The sequence below is a fragment of the Pseudopodoces humilis genome, chromosome 7, assembly GCF_049639895.1.
Source record: "Pseudopodoces humilis isolate 2021_Gansu_Grassland_sample_001 chromosome 7, ASM4963989v1, whole genome shotgun sequence".
Classification (NCBI taxonomy): Eukaryota; Metazoa; Chordata; class Aves; order Passeriformes; family Paridae; genus Pseudopodoces; species Pseudopodoces humilis.
The window spans coordinates 54,802,424-54,816,711 of record NC_142206.1 but is presented as its reverse complement, the minus strand read 5'-3'; the positions used below and the strand labels follow the sequence as shown (position 1 = coordinate 54,816,711).

At 48.3% G+C, this 14,288-nt stretch overlaps 1 protein-coding gene across 3 annotated transcripts; it reads right to left on the bottom strand.

The window, feature by feature from the left end:
- Nucleotides 1-6,656: 6,656 nt before the first annotated feature.
- ZBTB42 (zinc finger and BTB domain containing 42) lies at nt 6,657-12,858 on the bottom strand. Of its 3 annotated transcripts, none has more exons than XM_014249740.2 (2): nt 12,801-12,858; nt 6,657-11,431 (listed from the first exon to the last, which is right to left on the bottom strand). In XM_014249740.2, the coding sequence occupies exon 2, from the start codon at nt 11,415-11,417 to the stop codon at nt 9,990-9,992; it is 1,428 nt and encodes a 475-aa protein (XP_014105215.1). In that variant the 5' UTR covers nt 11,418-11,431; nt 12,801-12,858; the 3' UTR covers nt 6,657-9,989. The 3 variants fall into 3 exon arrangements, with proteins under 3 accessions (XP_014105215.1, XP_005520134.1, XP_087914431.1); XM_005520077.3 differs by lacking the exon at nt 12,801-12,858 and adding an exon at nt 12,565-12,624; XM_088058305.1 differs by lacking the exon at nt 12,801-12,858 and adding an exon at nt 12,145-12,236.
- Between the last annotated feature and the right edge of the window lie 1,430 nt (nt 12,859-14,288).

Sequence of the window (14,288 nt, the reverse complement as noted above, 5' to 3'; positions counted from 1 at the left end):
CAGTTGACATTTTTTTGTTGAGTTTGAAATAAATGAAACAAAAAGCTAGAATTTCTGATTTGAAGGTGAACACAAATCATTGCAAGAACTTGCCAGAATGCTACTAGAGGCACAGTGAACACCACAAGGAAGTCACTGTGTTCATACCCAACTTCAGAGCAGCGCTCAGTAAGTTTTGTCATCTTCTGATGTTTGAAAATACTCTAGAACAGTGTTGTCTGATCTTTTAAATTCTGGTTTTACAAGTAGCAAGGCTTAAAAAACCTGAGCCAAATAAAACAGGTGGTGTTTTAGTTGGAAGTCACAGGTGACTTTTTAGCCTAATTTTAAGGGGAAAAAGCATTTCTGATTCTGCTGATGGCAAGGAGTTAAATACAGCTTTTGGAGGTATTGCAGCTTCTCTGTCCTGCTGGAATTTGGGGCTGCTGGGAGCCAGAGCACCTCAGTCCTGTTACACCAGCAACAAGAAGCAGCAGCACTATCACCACAAGGGTCAGAGCCCTGCCCCTTGCTCCAAAAATGATCACACCTTCTGTGTTCAAGTCTGCAACCTCAGACTGTGACCTCCCCAGATTTGTCCTCATCCAGTGGGTGCAGAGCCTGGCTCTCCTCTCTCTCTCTGGACAAGTCTTTCCCTTGCAGGAGGGGATCCCTCCTGGGCAAGTGCTGCTACCCCAGGCTTATTGCACTGAATGGCATCACTGACTTAATCTCCTTTCCTTCCCCAGCTTCAAAAAGGTCCAGACAAGACCACATCAAGTGCTTGAGGCTGTACCACCCCTGGATACATGGAGCTGAATGGAATTCAGTGCTCCACTTTCATGGCACTGAAAGTAGGATTGGATTTCAGCTGAGTGGCTCAACACAGCTCCCTCAGACCTGCTCCACACATAAAGCAAAACTCCATCCCCTGGGTAAACTTGAGCTTAAGTAAAATTCTCACAATACCTGAGAGGCATGGAGCTGAAAGTTTTTCTGCCAGGTGTAGGAGAAGCACCAGGAGACAAAGTTCTGCCCAGAGCAGGGGATGGCTGAGCAGGACTGATTGAGTAATCCTGCTTCACCTTTCCACCAGCCTGATGCAGAGCAGAAATACAGGCACCTGCAGCAGGTGTTTCTCTGCACTCCCCCAGCAGCCCCAGATGCTTTTCCCTTCAGAAGTGAGTTTCTCCACCACACTCTTGCCAGCTGAAGCATTCAGATCTTACCAGGCCAAAGGCAGGAAGGACCCTCACGTTCACTACCTCATTCACTTGCCAACATCACCACAGGCTACAGTCCCACTGTGTAACCTGGTCCCTGTCCCCCTTTCCTAGCACGATCTATCTGAACACCCTGGTTTTGAATTAATGCAAGAGAAATTACTTTCATTAGTAAGAGGCTAATGAGGTTATTTCTGAAGTCAGAACTAGATGATCAGTTTGAAGGCTACGAGAAAGGGAAGGCAATCTCACTTGGGGTTTCCCCTCTGCACCTATAAAAATTTAAATTGTATTCATTAAAAAGAGATCAAAATTCTACCTTAAGCAAAAGCCTAAGACAAGGCCCAGAAGAACACAGCCTACTGCTGGCCAAGCAGGGGTCAGTCCCTAAGAGTGTCCTGAAGAACAAACGCAGCCTTACCCTTGCATGTTTTACTGAAGGCACTTGTGCAGGCACTAACCCAACAGCCTGTTTCTCATGCTGGCCACCTACAGACTGCAGCTTAGGCCCTGGGGCCCCCTGGATCCTCCTGGCTGTGAAATAAAACACCCAGGGGGCTTCAGAATAAGCTCATTCTGCTGTTCAGCTGCTTTGCCCAAGACTGCATCCAGGTCTAGTTTATAAACTGGGTCAGTCCCCCACACAGACCATTTTTACATCTCAGGCATCACACTGACAGTAGAGCCTGCCTCTTTATCCACCTAAAAAGGTAAAACATCAGAGTATATGACCTGCACTAGATATTAGGATGAGAAAAAAGGCTTTCTAAGCTAAGGGAGAGGTGAGCATCATGACAGACTGCCCAAGGAGGCTCCTATAAGCAGGTTAGAAACATATTCCTCAGGTAAAACTAACAGCAAGTTGCCCCTGACCAGGAGCAGGGCAGACCAGATCTCAGACCAGGTCTTTTCCCCTCTTGTGCTAAGGATTTTGTGCTTCTCCTTTGACACCAAGATGGTGAAAGGGCTTGCTTACAAAACATTTTCAGAAACAAAACTGTTAGATGTATAAAAACCTCTCTGAGGAAATGATTAAAAGGAAAGCAGCTTCTTCTGACAGCTGATTAGACATCAGAAGGGTTGAAACCCCAGTCAGTGTGATGACTTCTAGTCTATTAAAACTGAGATATTTTTATTTCATTTACAGAGCGAGAAAGAGAGCAGCTTCTGCTCCTTCAAATGTCACTGGTCCTCCATGAGCTCAAGACACCTTCCAGTACATGAGAAATTTAATGTTCCTGGTCCTCCTTCAGTGCTCATTGCCACAACCTATTGCAGATGCAATGGATTTTTGAACACAAGATCCATTATGCTTGCTGCCAGAGGCTCAAATGCGTACAGGCATTGAAAACACGTTGCCAGGTAGTTACTTTTTATACTGACTCAGTATTTGCTGGCAGTGGCTGCCAAGCATTGCTTGACTCTTACCAATAGGTTGGAAAGTCAGCACTGCTAATGAAATTCCTCATGTTATCTGAAAGATCATCTTCCCCCTATCCCAGGGTAAAATTTGAGTGATTCTCACACTCAGAGACCTACCCCTAGGCAAATTCTTACCCCAAGGAATTTGTGATACCCAAGGCAGAACTGACATTACCCCTTTCTGTCCCCCTCCTGCCCTGCACAGCATTTGTTCTGCAAAATCCTGCTGGACTGGAGCTGCCTTATGACCCCACAGGGAAATCCATCCCCTTATTGCCCCCACCTTGGAGAGCTTTTTACACTGGTGCTTTTCAGTCCAAGCACTCTCAGCATGACCTTGGGAACGAAAATGGCACCGTCTCGTTCCCATCCTGTGCCAGCCAGGAAGCCCAGCGCCTGCCAAGCGCCGGCCAGACACCGCAGAACATCGCAAAGTGCAAGGCAAGTTCTTCCCTCCCAAAGCCAAATCAGCCATTTGATAATTAACCACCCGGGCCGAGCCAGACGAGCCCCGAGGACGAGGGTGAAGCTGTCGGTGCTCTCACACAGGAGCTGCCCCGGGGGGAGGCTGGGGGCTGACCCCGGCCCTCGCTCGCAGACACGGTGGCAGATGTGCCGGGCTTCCCCACCGTCTCCCCCTTGCCTGGCAGATGCCGGCCTCTCTGGGAAAGCGCTAAATGGATTCTGCTGAATCACTGCAGCAGATGGTTCGTAACACCACCTGGATAGCACAGAACAGAGAGAGAGATAAAGAAGGTTGGGGAACAGAGAGTACCTAGTGTGTGGGCTGAGTTATCCCCAGGGATAAGTAACCTGTGGATAAGGTCGGCATTTGAACTTTTGTTTTCCCAAATTCCTGTGTTATTAAGACTGAGAACATCAATTTCCTAGAAATTCAATCCTGACATCTACCACATACATTGTTTAAAACCCCCTTGGGAAAAGCCTTCAAAACCCACTGGGATGCCAGAGCCCATCCTTTGCCTCTGGGAAACACCAGCAGCACTGCCTGGCCCAGGTTGCTTTGCTGGTGGGAGCATCAGCCTTCATCCCTGCCTGTACCAAGCTCCTCTAGCTGGGGTAGGGCACAGAGGAGGCTGATGTGGTGGAGGCGAAAGAATATTAAGGATTTAGGAGAGGTTGTTGGGTGTTTGATGTTTGAGGGGTCTTTTAGAGCCAGGTTGGCAAATACTTCAGTTTTCTGCAACAGATCATTTTGAAAGGGCAGGGGAGCCAGCTGTGTACAGAAGCGAGCAGCTGTACAAAAGAGAACAACAAACAGGAAACAGGTAACAATAACAAAGGTGTTTGCTCACCCTCCTGTTAAACAGCATTTTTTATTTTTTTTTAATTGGGATGAAAAGAGCATGTCAGGAAGAGTGAGGGCCTACAGCACATACACAGAGGGTGCCTGCTTGGAAAGCACTTGGCATCCCTCTGCAATGTCATCCCACCTCTGAAAAGTAAAGAACCTAGGATCCCTTGGTCTGATTGTTAGGAGACATCGCTGCAGCACTTCCAGCAGGGTCTCCCCAGCACAAAACACCAAGTCATTTGAGATAAAGTGCTCTCCAGGTAGTCGCTCACAGCTCCGCTCATGATTCCTCCTCCCAGGACAAGGCGTTTTCACACACCAACTGCGCTGTAGGCTTGACTCCATTTCACTTGAGCCCAGCTTTGTCCTACATAGGCTGTTTTTGCTGGGTCACACCTGCCATTGATTCCCTCAGAAAACAGCTGCTGTTTCATGTTCTGCTGTTCACCTTGCTCAGCACAACGGCGCAGAAAGACACTCGTGGGCAAGAGAAGCTCAGGATGGCACAATCTGACCTCGAGCACAGTGGAAACTGGAAGGTGACAGTACTGCCAACCAGCTGGGCAGTAATACAAAGATCCCTCTACCCCAACTACTTTGCACGGGGGACCTCCCTCATTAAAGTCATGCAAGAATTTAACCAATTTAAGCAATAAATAAGATCCATCCTCACAGTGCTTCCCCACAACGTAGAATCCAACAGCACTGGGGACACCTGACACTTGACATGGTCAACATGAACTCTCCTCATGCTTTGGAGGCACTTGGTCCAAACCCAGACCCCATCACCTAAGCCAGGAAAAAGCCATTTCTCTGTGGTCTTCAGCTGCACAGCCACATTTGGTGACACACAGCCAGGTACCCCGGATAGCCACAGCTTCCTCTGTGCCTATCAAGGCCAGGCCACTTCCAGAAGGCACTTAAGACTTCAAAACAAAAGCTAAAAATAAACAAAACCATTTCCCAACATTCATCCCAAGGAGAACCAGGCTTTGCAAGGGCAGCACGAACCTAAGTTGCTGGCATGGGCACGGCTGACCCCTGCCAACCTAAGGAGCCCATGACGTGCTGTAATCCTGGAGGATGCCCATATCCCATGCTGTAAGGGCTGTCAGCAAATGCTCCTGGGGGCTCACCCCCTTTCCTGTAGGACACAGGATCACTCCCAATGTGGCCATGAGCTGCCAGGCAGGGAATCCTGCCTGGAGCAGGATCCCATTGCTTATTTGGTACATACACTGCCTACACATCCCCCTTCCCAGTATCCGCTTAGTGGCCTGGTTTCTTGTCAAAGCTTTTTATATTTCACATTCCTAAGATTTAATTATGTTATCAGAACAACAGGCATCGGGATTTGGAGTGCCAGAATTCACATTAGCAATTGCTATCAACAAAGAAAATGGGCACAGCATGCCCATGCCAGAGGAGATGTGGGCTGCTCTCCTCAATCTACTCACAGTTATTTATAGCCTGTTTGCAAGCCATCCACCTCCCAGGTTTAGCTTCAAGCTTGCTTCTTTCTGAGCACCCTCTCTCTCAAAGAAAAGCCTTTTGCCTCCTCCTTCCCCAGCACCACACTCAGATTTGGGCAAATTTTAATTTTTTGGGGGGCAAGGCGAGATAAAACCTCCTTGAATGTTCTTGCATACATCCACAACAGCAGAAAAGACTGGAAACAGAGCGCCACAAATAAGCAGCTGCAGGGACACTCAACTCTCAGCGGTAGAAATTAAAAAAAAACCTAAAAAATATATATATTTATAGTTTTTAACACTTCACCACATTGCAGCAGATCACCACGTATCTTCAGCAGCTTTCAGCCCTCCCCACAGATGGGGATGCAGGCACAGGATCTCTAAGGAAGGACACATGCCTGAAGGCAAGAAATACCCACCTATTTTGAGATGACTGTGAAGAAACCTCTACGTGGTAGCAGGAGGGGAGCGATAGCTGTGCCTCCACACCAGCATTAACTATAACCTGCTCATCCTTTAACCAGCACCACATTGAGGCAGTCCCGTTCTGCCAGGATCTTTTTGCTTCCAAATAGTTAAGAAACACGAGACACAGGTGCAAACCTCCCCACCAGCTTACTGCCCTCCCCTCAGCAGAAGCCAGCACGGACAGCTCGTGCCTTCTTCCTCCCAGTCCCAGCTCCTGCTAAAATCAGCAAGGACTGATGCAGGTGCTAAGAGGAGCAGGTCAGAGCTCAGCTCCCCAAGGCTGGGAGAGATTCTGCACTTCAGAGAAGCCCAGAGCAGCACTGCTGGATCAGCCGAGAGTGCCGAGCTGTCCCTGCACACTGCGGCACCCCGTGCTCGCAGGTTTGTCACCCGGCCACCAGCCCCCGCCTGCGGCTGCCACCAGCATCACTCGGGGCAGGGCTGCCCCACAGCCCCCCCGGGGCACCCAGGGAGTGCTGCTGAGCCCCCTCAAACAGCCCTCAAAAACCCTGCTCAGAACGCAGAAGTGGTGCTGGGTTAGGTCCAGTCACTAAGGAAATGCTCAGTCTGGCTCTGACTGAGACACGGCAGCTCCTTACATGCCTAAAATTCCAGATGGCCCTGAAAGAGAAAGAAATTATTAGAGTATATCATAATTATTTTTTTTAAAAAAAATGGAAAACTATAAAATACTTGCAATTAATCATTATCAATGCATAATAAAAAATCCCAAACACCACACCCCTTCCACTAAAGGGGGGAAAAGGCTCAAGCTTACAATTCTAGCACGTTTTATTTCATGTAAATTTATAAAGACAACAATCCTAGTCACGATTGTCACATTGTACAGCACATACCGATACAGTTGCAAACAGAACTCCACGCAAAACTAAGCGCTAACAGTAGCCTGAATCACTCTTCCTGCGATTGTCGTATCTAGACTAACAGTATTACACTAACACTGAAGGAAAAATAGTTCACTATAAAACAGTGATAGAACATCTTTATAAAATATATTCCATTCCAATAGCTTTTCTACATACTGTATACTATAAAACTCTCCCACAAAAATTAGTGTCTTTAAATATACATATTTAATCTGAACTGCACCAAGATTAAAAACAATTAAAAATATCAATGATTTTTTTTTTTTTTTACATTAACTTCACAGTATTTGTTTGTAGTAGAAGACAAATCCAGTGTTTAAAATGCAGAGCAGGACTGTTCCCTATGGAGACAGCAACTGCCCCACAGAGAAATAGTTTATGAAGAGACAAGCGTTAAGTGTGCCATGTTTTAGTTCTTCTCCGTAGAGCCATGAACCATTTTGAAAACATGCTCCGAGCTATTGCAACTTAAAAATAAGAGACACACAGAGAAATAGCCAAAAAAAAGTCACCTTAAGAACAAAAATAAGTGCAAACATTTCTTTACTTTAGAAATTCAAGCTATGAGGAGTGGGAACACAAATACCAGACTATGAGAACAGTGTGTTCATGATGTAGTCAAGGATGAGAAAGTCTTTTTTTTTTCCTTATTTAAAAAAAAAAACAAAACAAAAACAAACTTTTGCCCCATATTCACTGCAGCACAGAGCATGCTCATAGCATCAGTTTAATGAATTATTTCTATACTAAGATCAGACAAAAACTTGTTTCAACTTTTCCCTGCTCCATACGCTAATGATGTTCTTATGGCACATCCTATTTTATAATCTCCTAAAAAAAAATAAAAACAAACAGTAATTGAAGACTGAAATGCAAACGAAAGTGTCACAAGAATGCAAAATTAAGATTACCAGCTTCAGTAATGCTGACTCTACATTAAACTCTTTACATGTTGCTCAACATGCAAAACCCACTGTTATAAAATTTAAAGTGTAAATTAACTAGTTTTGAAATAGTTTAACAGTAATAATTCCACTTCAAAAACAAAACAAAAAATCTAATAAATACTATATCAAGTATCTTCAGGAGAAAAAAAATAACTTAATTTTAGTAGAAAGAAAAATAACTTAATTTTACTAGATTTTGTTCAGTGCTATTTCCAATCACAGCAAAAATAAAAAAAGAGAAAAAAAAGAAAAAAAACTGATTAAGTAGAATAAGACCACAGTACCAAAGCCACTTATGTTCAAGATACAGTACTCTCCCACAACTTTCATATGTAACAGGTTCAGCAAAAATATTTTACAGTTGAGAAATTAAAACTGAAAACAAACCCCAAAACTATAAATAAAAGCAAAATTTCACATTACACGTACATTCATAGTTTAAGAGATGAATAGTAAGAGGCTGTAACAAGTATATCCTGATTTTCTTTAAAGAGGAAGTACTTATTTAAAAAAAAGTTAATCCCATATTATTTATGTAGGTAGTGCTCAGATTTTGGACCAGAAGGGGAAAGGCATTGGGAAGTTTTTCTTCATAAGATGCGATACAGTATTTTAAGCACAATTTTTAAAAATAATCTAACTCAGTGCTTCAAATTCATTTTAAAACACACGCTTAAGTTCTACCAAACAACTCCAGGAGTGTCAAGAAAGCTGGTGAAGCAATGCTAATGCAGCAGAAGGACATTCACACCCCTCAGATAATATTATTATTACTGTATTTCAGTCCTGTGTACGTGTACCTTGAATGGGCGATTTGACTGGATGGGAATAAAGTGATATCCACAGACATGCACAGACCAAATGATGATCTAACAGGCAAGAAACTGAATCATCTGGAGTAAAACTGGCTATAGTTACAGGCAGCCTCAGTTTACAAACAAACAAACAAGAAAAAAAAGAAAAAAATTACCCCCAAAAACTTCCCCTGAAAATGTGGGACTTGGGGAAAAAGACCATGCTTTCCCCTCCAGTGGTTCATCCTCAGCTGCCTCTTGGGAACACCAGCAATTGCACACAATTTGGCTCAGAGGGTATCGCCAACTTCGTAAAAATAAAATAAAATATAATTTCATGTTGCTGGTTTCAGCATGGCAGCAAACTTTTCAGGCAAGAGAGCAGGGCATCTCCAAATGCACAAGGCTTGAGTTACCTTGAACTACAAAACCCCAGGGAATTTGTATCAGGAGGGGTATTTGGCCACTTTACAGCTGCTGTCCCCTCCAAGGGGAATGGGATCAGCCTCTGGATGGTGATATGGGAAGGAAAATATTCACATATTATACAATTTTTTTGTATAGCCTAGCGTGCATCCTTCAACATTTTGGGAGTGAATATGCTGCAGACAGAAAGTATTTTTCCATCCACATTGTATGCTCAAAAGCAGCTTTTCAGCAGGTCAGCCCAGTGAGGAGGATGGGTGAGAAGGGAAAAATTTAAGTCAAGTCCCAAGGCAAAAACTTCTCATTTAGATTTTAGGACCAACTGCAGAACAGTATTAATGGAATAAAGAGAATAAAAAATGACCAGCACCAAAGATGCAGCCAGTAATCCTCAACCCCTTTAAAATTTGGGCCAATTCATTGTCTCATCTAGGTCTATAAAACCAAAGTAAGTCTGCCTGCTCTGCAACGTGTGAACAGGTTTCTCTACACCAAAATGTATTTAAATCATAGTTCATCTCTTCAGATATTTCTCTGCAACACACAGAGCGCATTTGGGGAGTTTAATGGAAGCCAAATTTTTCTCCAGAATTTAAAAAAGGTAAAAAAAAGAAAAAAAAAAAAAAAAAGAAAAACCAAACCAACAAAACCCTGACCACAAAGCAAGTACTTCCAGTGTGAAAACTGATGCTAAATCATTGCAGAATTACTTAAGATCATTTCACATTAATAATGTAACATGGGTGCACAAGAGAAGACCTAAAGGACTGTGCTAGGAAGGGAGAGTGGCAGGGGAAGGGGGGAAATGGAGAGGTGGAAGGATTGCTTTAAAAGGCCTCTGGAGTGTATACCACCGCATCTTTTAAAGATCATATACCTGAAGTGAATATCACCAGAACAAAATAAAGGAAAGGGAGGAGAAAAACAAAATAAAAATTCAGATGCTGCCTTTTTTTTCCTGTTTTGTTTTAAAAGGGTTGGGGGGGGGGGGTTGTAGATATAAAAAAAAAAAACAAAAACAACAACAAAAAACCAAAACAAAAGTCACACATCTCAAACAACCAAGGACTTTACAAGGCCACAATGAAATTTGCGGATATGTCTGTACAAATCCCCGGACTGCGTGAAGCGTCTCTCGCACCACTTGCACCCGTGGGGTTTCTCCCTGGTGTGCACGACCGCGTGGCGGCTGAGGTTGTGGGAATACTGGAAGCTCTTCCCACACTGGCCGCAGGTGTAGGGCTTCTCCCCCGAGTGAGTCCTCTCGTGCCTCTTTAGCGTGTACATGCAGGAAAAAGTCTTTCCGCAGAGGGTGCAAGTGGGGACCGACCCGTCGGGGGACAGGCGGGTCCGGGAGCCGTCCTTGTCACGGAAGTGAGAGCTCAGGTGCAGCTGAAGGATGTGCGGGCTCGGGAACACCTTGCTACAGAGGGGACAAATGCAGATATGCCCAGGAGGCACGAGGACGCCCGACGAGATGTCCGACGAATCCATGTCGTCCTCGCTCTCGTCTCGCTCTTGATCTATATCCTCCTCTCGGGCATGAGAGCTGCCATTCCCCGCGAACATGTGTCCTAACCCTGTCACTAGGCTTTTGGCTGAATTCCCAAAATGCTGACTCTCTGGACTCCTGGCTTCGCTGTCCTCCTGATCTGACAGCAAGTCTTGTTCATCTTTAACAAGTGGCTCGGTACCCTGCTGCTGGCTGTCGGAAGCCAGCTGTCCAAAGACATAGGAGGGGTGTAAGGAATCTCTCCCCGGCACGGGCTTGAAAGACAAATCCAGCGCACAGTCCACATCACTCGAAGCCAGGGGATGGTTAACAGACCTTTGGGACAAAGGTCCTGTGGAACTATTGACATTAGCCTTTGTTTTTCCAGCTGCTGCGGCGCACGGTTCTGCCTCTGTCGGCACAGAGCTGACACTTATATGATCAGAGGACCAGGCGGGGTGACTGCTGACCTTTTCTTTGCCTGCTGCTCTCTCGTATTCTGCAACGCTGAATTTTTGTTTGTTTCCTGGGTCAAACTCGTGGACCAGGGGCACTCCGGCATCTAGAAAATGCTCCGCTTTCTCCAAACTAGCCGCCTCATCATTAATCTTCTCTTCCGAACATAATTCTTTATCTTTCAACTTGCCCTTGCAGACTTTCACAATGTCATACATGTGAAGGTAGCTCGCCGCAGCCAGCACATCTTCCACTGGGAGACTGTTGAATTCCAGCTTTCCCTCGTACATGAATTCGAGCAGCAGGCTGAAGGCAGGGGCTGTGACAATGTCACTGTTCAGATGCACAATATCCCTTTTGTCTAACTGGTCCCTGTAGAAAAGATGGAAGTACATACTGCAAGAGGCAAGAACGGCTCTGTGAGCTCTGAATTGAGCTTCTCCAACTAAAACAGTACAGTCACACAGGAAGCCCTGGTGACGCTGCTGACTCAGACACTGCAGCAACTGGCGGCTATGGTCTGGAAACTCCATTCTTCCTTCATAACCTGTTCAAAACAGGAAAAACTTGAATGCTACTGTAAACTAAAGCCTCCTAGCAGCTGTAACAAACAGATCGGCTTTTTGGTAACCCAAGCCAAAGAAACAGCCTTGGAGATAACATTTACTGTTAATTGTCTGTAATAGTTTTATTGGGGGGGGGAAGAAAAAAAAAAACACAACATCAACACAACATGCTTCTCATCCTTTCGCACCTGCTCCGAACAGGAAAAACTTGATTGTAAGTAAACAAAAGCTAGTAAAGCAGCAGCCCCTCCAACCTTTGTTTCTCCCACTAAGCACTTTAATAAAATTAAGCAGAGGAAAGCGCACACACACCCCCGAAAAGGAAAAAAAGCATCAACTCCCAGGCTGTCTTCCCAGCAACACTAACTTGGGGCATCTTTTAATAAAGCATATTCCCCGCGTCACGCACGCACACACACACATTTAAACTTTATCCTCAGTCGTTATGCACCGAATGACAACAAAACAGCGGCGGCTGGCGCTGGGGGAGCGGCGGCTCTGCGGGGGGGGGGGGACGGGGCAAGGAGGGGGGGGAGGCCCCGGCGCCCGCACACGAAAAGGGCGGGGGGGATAAAAAAGGGGAGGAAAGAAAAAGTTTCGCTCGAAGTTATTAAAAGGCAAGGAGGAAAATAAGCGGCGGAAGGCCGGCGGGACGGAGGCTGCAGCCGGCTGCGTGCCGCGGCCGGGCGCTTACCTTCCGCGGGGCGCGGCGGGGCCGGCCGCGGGCGCGGAGCCGGGCGGGCAGGAGGGAGCGCGGTGCGAGTGCGACCGAGGCGCGGCGGGAGGGAGGGAGGGGGAGAGAGAGAGAGAGAGAGAGAGGCAGGCGGGAGGGAGGAGGAGGGAGGGAAGGAGGAGTGCTCGGTTTGCTAATTACACCGCAAGCTGGAGAGTCAGCTGCTCTGACTTCACTGCGATGGAAATGCTACCTCCAGCTGTGCGCCTTTTAATGCCATATGTTACTCCAAATCTCGCTACCAGCCAACCACAGCTTGCTGCCTTTTAAAGTTCCAGCAGCCCCATTTATAGCCCGCGATTAAATCCCACAAACTTGCCCCGAGCCCGCCCCCCCTCCCCCGATACTCTCGCCACCACCAGCCCCCAGCCCGGACCCCACCTCCCGCCGCAAAGTTGCTCCCCGCAGCCCGCCGCGGTGACCTTCGCCGGTGCCCGGCTCCGCGCAGCGCTGGGAGGGCCGGCGGGGGGAAGCACCGCGGAGCCGCTTTTGGGATCTCCCCCCTCCACAGCCGCGCTCCCCAACTTTGCGGGGAGGACTTTCCCCCGCCGGGGTGTGGCGTGGCGGCGCGTTCCCGCCGCCTTTCCCCGCTCCGCGGCTCTCCCCGCGTTACTCACCGGCGGGCGGCGGCGGCGCTCGGCGTCCGCATGTGCGCGGCGGCGGCGCGGGCGCTCCGCGGGCGCGGCGCGGGGCTGTGGCGGAGCAGGTTGTTGGCCGGCCGCTCTCGCGATACTTTCGCTGCTGCGAGCCGCGGGTGCGGGCGAGGGTGCGGTAGCGAGCGGCCGTGTCCCCGCCTGGAGCACACAATGGCCCCGCCGCCCCGGCCAGCCCCGCCGCCGCCGGCCGGTGCGCGCTGCCGGCTGCGCCCTCCCCCTCGCCGCCTCCTCCTCCTCCTCCTCCTCCTCCTCCTCCCGCTGCTGCTGCTGCTGCTGCTGCCGCCCTCCCCTCCCGGCCGCTGCATTGGCAGCGCCGCCGTCCCGCTCCCAACTCCGCTGCGCCGCCGCGGACAGGGCGCGCCCGCCCGGCCGCTGCAGCCCGACGTGCCGCGGGGCCGGGGCAGCGCGGCCGCGGGAGCTCCGCGGTGCCGGCCCCGCCGCGGGGATGAGGCGAGGGGCGCGGCGCTTCCCCCCCAACACACAGACACACACATACACACACACACACACACAGACCCGGCTTTATGTGTAGTTGCGCGCCAGCTGATAAATACCAAATGCCGACGGATTTTTCAAGATGACCTTTTCGATAGTTGATTTGAATTTTAAATTTTAATTAGCTGCAATCGCATCAAAAGTGAGCGCCCTGCGAGGAGGGGGGCGCGGGGTTCCCGGCCCGGTGGGACCCGGCAGGCGCCGCTGGAACCCGCTGGGAAGCTGCGGCTGCCGGAGCCCCGCTGCCGCTCCGGCCCCGCTGGAAGCGGCCCGGGATGTCGCTGCTCCGGCTTGTCCCAGAGCCTCGGGGCAGCAGAGCGCCGGGAGGGGAGGCAGGGGGCTGTGGCGGGCCGAGGTGGATGTTGAGGTTTTTGAGGGATGGATATGAGAGTGCTGGTGGGTCAGGGAGAGTGGAGGGGTAGTGGAGCACTGGGGGCACTTCAGAGCTCCCCTGCGAACGCCCTGCGTGGTGCCAGCTGGAGCCTCCAGACTGTGCTCTAGCCTCCAACAAGTACAGCAGGGAAACTCCTTTCCCTTTCCTTCCTCTAGGCTGCCTTGCCTAGATTGTAATAGCTGCAAAATAACAACTTTTTTTTTAATTAATCCATTTTTTCCCACATTCCTGCAATGGTAGCATTAGCACCTTAAAACATCAGGTTTAATTTGGATTTAGTCTAATTTAATTTGGATCTCTGATATATGAAGGCTCTTTGTCACAGGAGGTGGGGTCTGCATCACCAACACCACTTATCTACCACGAACCTCAACTGTTTAACTCCATTGGCAGCGAATGCCAGGATATTTGGGTGGGTTTAAGCACTAATGATTACGTTGTCACAAAGCCCTTCTCAGAGTAACACTATTTGGTAATACTGTCAGCTGTAAGGTTCAAACTGGAAAACTCCAGCCCAGAATGTGGAGGTGCCCAGCTCCAGCAAAAGAGTTAAAGGTCCT

What these genes read in the sequence shown, in the direction of transcription:
- ZBTB42 (XM_014249740.2), bottom strand. Translation starts at nt 11,417, where the DNA reads ATGGAGTTTCCAGACCATAGCCGCCAGTTGCTGCAGTGTCTGAGTCAG.